The 5,846-nt window shown below is 38.4% G+C and overlaps 1 protein-coding gene across 1 annotated transcript; it reads right to left on the bottom strand.

The window, feature by feature from the left end:
* Positions 1-240: 240 nt before the first annotated feature.
* Positions 241-5,593, bottom strand: LOC122591006. Its single transcript, XM_043763186.1, has 4 exons — positions 5,269-5,593; positions 3,809-3,966; positions 2,543-3,325; positions 241-1,696 (listed from the first exon to the last, which is right to left on the bottom strand). Exons 1-4 carry the CDS (start codon positions 5,522-5,524, stop codon positions 305-307), a joined length of 2,589 nt encoding a protein of 862 aa, XP_043619121.1. The 5' UTR covers positions 5,525-5,593; the 3' UTR covers positions 241-304.
* Between the last annotated feature and the right edge of the window lie 253 nt (positions 5,594-5,846).

The following is a 5,846-nucleotide window of genomic DNA, read 5'->3' as shown; positions in this document are numbered from 1 at the left end:
CAGTTTGTGTATGGAAGGCAGAAAAAGAACAAGCGACAATGACCAGGGTGGGACAATGGAGAAACAAAAATTTTCCATACATTCTAGTATTCTACAAGTTTGGAAAATTATGAAGCCTGGCTCAAAAGATCACACCTGAGCTCTCTTTTGGAACAGAAATTATATATTTGTATGCATTTATGCATCTCCTAGACACGTTAAAAAGTAAAATCATGAAAACATGAAGCAGTAGAGGGAAAATGGATTTAACAACATTTAATACTATAACAGCCAAAGTGCTAAACTAATAACAGAAATTTAGATCTTACATTGTGGACATTAACATTGCTCTGATTTTGGCCCTGAGGTCCTCAGGGACCTCAGTTGTATCAATGGGCTGGCTAGATGGTCTCCTATCTTGACTTGATATATCAACCGAAGGTTCGCGACTAGAAACTTTAGCAAAAGGTCTCTCTCTTGATTGCCCCGATAACTTTGAGCTGATCTCCCCCTCTTCAAGTTCTTCTTTTTCTGAGTTTGATCCCTTTTTATGCTTATCAGCCTTGATATGGTCCCTCGACTCCTCTTCAGATAAGACGTCACGTTCCTGTCTATGCCTAGACGAGTGGCGTTTGCTATCCTTGTGCCTATCTTTACTGTGATGAGAAGATCTGTGAGATCTATGTTTACGCTTTTTTCTAGAATACTTGTGGTCACTATCAATTTCATCAGAGGACTCATCAAATGAAGAATAACGTGACCGGTGCTTCTTTCTGGAATACTCACGGTCACTTTTGTGTCCATCATCATCTTCATAAGAGCTAGGAGATCGATGCTTCTTTTTCCTTGATGACTTATGATCCCTTTCTTCCTTGCTTTTGTCCATGTCATCATGCTTATGTGAAGAGCGATGAGATCGATGTGTTCTTTTAACATGCTTATACTCTCTTTCATCATCTTCACTGTCAGCTTCAACTGAATGATTACGAGATCGGTGCTTCTTTGTATGGCGTCTACGTGTTTTTTTTCCATCTCTCTCATCAACCTCAGAATTATCATCTTCTTCTTCTTCTTCAACTTCTGCTACTTCTGATGCTTCGCCTCTAGCTCGGTATTTCCTCTTTGATCGTCTTTCCACATTCAAATGTTCCTTTTCAGACTTCAATTTTCTCTCAGAAGCGTCTTTTAAAGGAATTGTGCTCCTCACTCCATCTTTGGATGCAAGGCCACTGTCAACCGCTGTTCCTGGCGGTTCGACCGAAAAGCCACGTGGAGCTTCAGCTTTTAAAGGAGCGGCTCCACTTTTCAGCTGTGCCACAAACATTTTAGCCCGTTTTAGTCTCTCTGCCTTTAACTTCTGCTCATGAGTCATTTGTGCTTCAGAGGATTTAGCTCCATTCGAGGGTTGCCCAAACAGAATTCCTAAACTAGGATGGTTGACTCCTCTCGTAGCAGCTTGAAGAATAGCTGCTGCTTGAGCAGCATCTACCTGAACTCTAGGTTCCGGTTGTGTGGCTTTAGCTGGCAAATCTGATCCATCCTTTTTAGACTTGTTAATTACCATCTTGAACTTTTCTTTCCTTTCAGGATCAACTGGTATATCATCAGATTCCACCAGATGATTCCTTTTCTCCCTTGAGACGGACGTTTTCTTGTTCCAGATATTTCCTCTGGATTCCTCTTTCTCATTGTGGAAACTCTTAATCGTTAATTTTGACTACAATACGAAAAAAAAAGTAATCAGAGAATAAAATCTGAATTAGCTAGACTACAGTGCCATTAAAAATTTCTTCACAAAAAATAGGCACACACTGTTGCAGATAATCCTATATAACAAACACCCAGAGAAAGCTATGACAGCAAGGGCACAAAGGTAAATATTTCACGGTGTTCTATTGAGAAAAATTAAGGGTTCAGAATACTTCAGATGGAAGAACAAACAGATGTATTATGTACCCGTTTTATATATAAACAACCCAGCCCATGATCGTAACTTTGTGCGCTAGGGGCACTCGAAGTTAAAGACCATCGAAAACATATATTAAAAACTCAAGAGATATTTCTTCAAAATCGAGAATAATTAATCAACTTGCCACCAAAAAAGTCCAAATTTTTTTCATTTTCCAACTTTGAGAGTAGAATTAATACAAACGTGTGCACTAAAGCACACATTAGTTGAATATTGTGCCGAAGGCCGACTTAAGTAGTAATTTCGTTGATGCGGGAACAAACAAATAGAAAGTGACAAGTTTGAGCATCCTACATTATTCCGGGCAAAACTTCTCAGGCAGTTTAAAAAAGTAAGAGCAACCAGCTTCTATATGGAGCTACAGATTGCAATTTGATACTCAATATTGTAATTCAGTAAATCAGGCCCTTATTAGTTTTAACAGCTAAAAGCTCTACTCAAGAATTTGCATGTAAATTATCTGCAAACTTCGTGTCATTCCCTTAACAACATTGAAGTCTGAAGAAAATGAGGTGAAGTTGAGCACAAAGAGCAGTTTCATTAAACATCAGCAAGAAATATAATTAATCAGACTGTTGAAAAAAAAACGGGTACCTCCTGGGCTTTCTGCAGAACTTTTAAATAGTAAGGATGGAATATATTAGATGAGAGTAGGAATGGAAATCTCCCATGGCCACGGTCTTGTTCTATAAGTACTGCCTCAAACTGCCTGCCATTCTTGATGACGAACTCTACAATCTTGTCAACCAATGGTTTCATATCAGATGGAGGATCCAGGAGCATTTGCTCAGTCTTCGGAATAGGCGGAAGCGAAGAAGCCCGCAACTTATCTGGAGCAGCAGGAAGTGAACCCAAAGACTCTCCTTTATTCATACTGCTTGTCCTTCCAGTCTTTGATGCAGTTGATATAGAACTTCTTTTCAAGATAGGAGCGTCTTTGTTTGAAAGAAGTGAATGCTTTGAAGACTCATCTTTTCCAGCAGCATTGGTTTTCCCTGTTGCAAGAGACATGGTGGCATTTATATCCACAGTGTTACCAGATACACATTCTCCAGGGGATGATGCATGCTCGACTCCCGCATCCTCATCCTCACCAGTACCATAAACAGAACCAAGCAAAGACAAGGCTCCAGCTCCTGCAGCATTCTCAGTATTGGATGTTTTATCATTATCCTGCCCCTCATATTTCGACTGCAAAAGATCTTGGTGATCAACCAGAAACCTAAAGTACGGATGTAGGTGATGGTCAGGCATTAAGAAGCCAAACGTCGGGTTATCTCCTTGCTTCACCCTCAAAACAATCTCAGATTGACCTCCATTCTTGCTAACAAAAAGAGCAGTCCTTGCAATGATCTGGTGTACCTTCTTTGTAGGAGGCTAGAAAAACACAAACGAATAGAAAACGAAGAAGACTGCCTTTTAGCAAACGGAAGCAAACCATTTTCATGAAAATATATAGCCCTTTACTCAAAATACCAATAAGGAAGAATAAGACTGACAAAATATGTGGAAAAAAAAAAGATACAATAGAATATTATTTACTTAAGTTGTGTTGCTTCCATTCTCAAGTTGTGTGCTGATTATTCCTTATTACAGTAATAAAACATTCTATAATCCTAACCCACCTGCACGGACCCTTGCACATGATATCAAAAGAGAATATGGTGCCTGTGTATGGCAACCTTAGGTCAAAACTCGATCTCTGCTCCAAGAATCTGTACACTTAGACATGGTAAGCCTTTAAATTACATACGTACCGTGAAAATTCATCCATCAGTCACATCCATCTGAGTAGAAGTTAAATATAAACAATAACATCAAGGTCAAGAATTTATAAAAAGTTGATGCATTCGAACTTACCAAATTTTGAACCAAGCTGCGAGGAACAGGGAAAGGGGGATGAAATCCAGAGATTTCCGATTCAGTCTCAGCCTTCTGTTGATCATTAGAATCCTCATAGTTTCCATATGAAAAAGGAACAGCATTAAAGCCACCCACAGCTTCTGTTTTCGCATATTCTGCATACAACAAAATACAAAGATGAGATTTACGAACACCGGCATAGTGGGAGTTAAAATATAATTATTAGCATAAAACATAAAAATATGAGAAATATAACAAACAGAATGATGTGAATATTATAACAGGTTTCCCTAAGAAATTATTATAGAGCCACCATAAAAACTTTTTCTAAAAGCATTTCAGTCTGGCGGTACATACATACAGTTTTCAAGGTTTCATACCCCGTGACCAAACAAAACAGAGAACCTATAGTTTCTATATCATCTAAGATAACAACGCCAAATCTCTAAAGCAGCATTAAACAAATACAACAAACACTTAAGAGCTAAATAACCTTGCACTGTATGTCAACCAGTCAAGCCCTTCTAAGGTTCTATATCATCTGACAAGACATCGCCTCATTACTCAAAACCCGGATCCTGTCAACCAACTCTTTCGCACTTCATAACTACTATTAACATACTACTCATAAAAAGGATTTGTATTAAAAAGCGAAGCATCTCTAGAACTCGGCAAAAGCATTTGCCCACCTTCATGAACATCACCTTGCAACAATTTATTTACAAGCTCATGCTGAAAACCGGCACAATCAAGATTCAACTAAAGAGCTAATCTCACTAGCTAACATTTAATATAAATAACTCAGTCCTATGCCATAAACAGGCACATTCAAATTTCAACCGATGAAGCAATATTGCTTACTACCATCTAATAACAAATTGCAATCCTAGTTAACTCAGTGCGGCTATGAAAAAAAACCAACAATTCAAGTTTCAACTTATGAAGCAATCTCGCTAGTTAACCAAAGGTAATCTGACTCAACACTACGGGAAAAAGAGACATATCCAAGTTTTATCTGATAAAGCAATAACTAACATTTAACATAAGGAGATACAAACTGGCTGAATCCCATACCAAAAAACGACACATTTAAGTTTCATCAGATAAAGCAATCTCCCTAGAACATTTCATATAATAAAGCAATACAATCCGGCTCAATCCCATTCCGATAACCGCCACATTCATCTTTCAATTGATGAATCCCTTTCGACAACTGACACGATATAGATAGATACAATCGGACTCGGTTTGTGCCAAAAAACAACCACATGAAAATTTCAACTAATAAAGTACTCTCACTGGCTGACATAACATAACAAAATGCTTTCAATTATTACAAATAATTTACATATATATATATATATACACTTAGGTCAGAAACTAAAAACTGTTCAATTAATACAAATAATATACATATATATGTATGTATATATAATTCAAGTCATAATAATAACTACCTTGTTCGTCATCAGAAGATGAATGGAGATCCAGATACCGTTCATAATCAATTTCAGCATCGGCAGCGGAAGAATGAGACGTTTGTGGATTACGGCGGCGGCGGGACGGCGGAGGAGTGGAAAGGAGGTGACGGACGTCGTAACGGTCAATTAGAAGCGAATTCCATTCTACAAGTGCGTCGTCGGAGTTTACGAACGCTGCGTTTGCATCGTCGTCGAAGAGAAGCGCATGCCGCCCTATGATTTCGATGTTCATTTTTTTGATGTATTATGTTATTGATTGATTGATTGATTTTGTTGATTTGAAAATATAGAGGATATAGAATGAGAGATATAGATGGTTTGTACGTATAGGTTATAGGGAGGAACGAAAACCCTAGGAAAGAGAGAGAGTATGACCCGACTTGACGGATAGGTGATCGGGTTTGGCACATTGTCTAAACAAATTACTATGTATAACAATTCAGTTTTTAACTACTACAGTACTCATTTAGTTACTTTTTAATAACTTTAGACTGAGCGGAGTGGACCTTGAAACTCCTGACCCTTGCCCTCCCTCGCCGACCGTCGCCCCCCGC

This window comes from Erigeron canadensis, chromosome 3 (assembly GCF_010389155.1).
Source record: "Erigeron canadensis isolate Cc75 chromosome 3, C_canadensis_v1, whole genome shotgun sequence".
NCBI classification, from domain to species: Eukaryota; Viridiplantae; Streptophyta; class Magnoliopsida; order Asterales; family Asteraceae; genus Erigeron; species Erigeron canadensis.
Note: the sequence above shows the minus strand (reverse complement) of the source record. Positions and strands in the feature narration are given on the sequence as shown.

What these genes read in the sequence shown, in the direction of transcription:
- LOC122591006 (XM_043763186.1), bottom strand. Translation starts at nt 5,524, where the DNA reads ATGAACATCGAAATCATAGGGCGGCATGCGCTTCTCTTCGACGACGAT. An exon ending in ATCTTCTGATGACGAACAAG is followed by an intron (nt 3,967 to 5,268) that starts GTAGTTATTATT and finishes TGTTGTATGCAG; the next exon opens with AATATGCGAAAACAGAAGCT. An exon ending in GCAGCTTGGTTCAAAATTTG is followed by an intron (nt 3,326 to 3,808) that starts GTAAGTTCGAAT and finishes GTGTTTTTCTAG; the next exon opens with CCTCCTACAAAGAAGGTACA.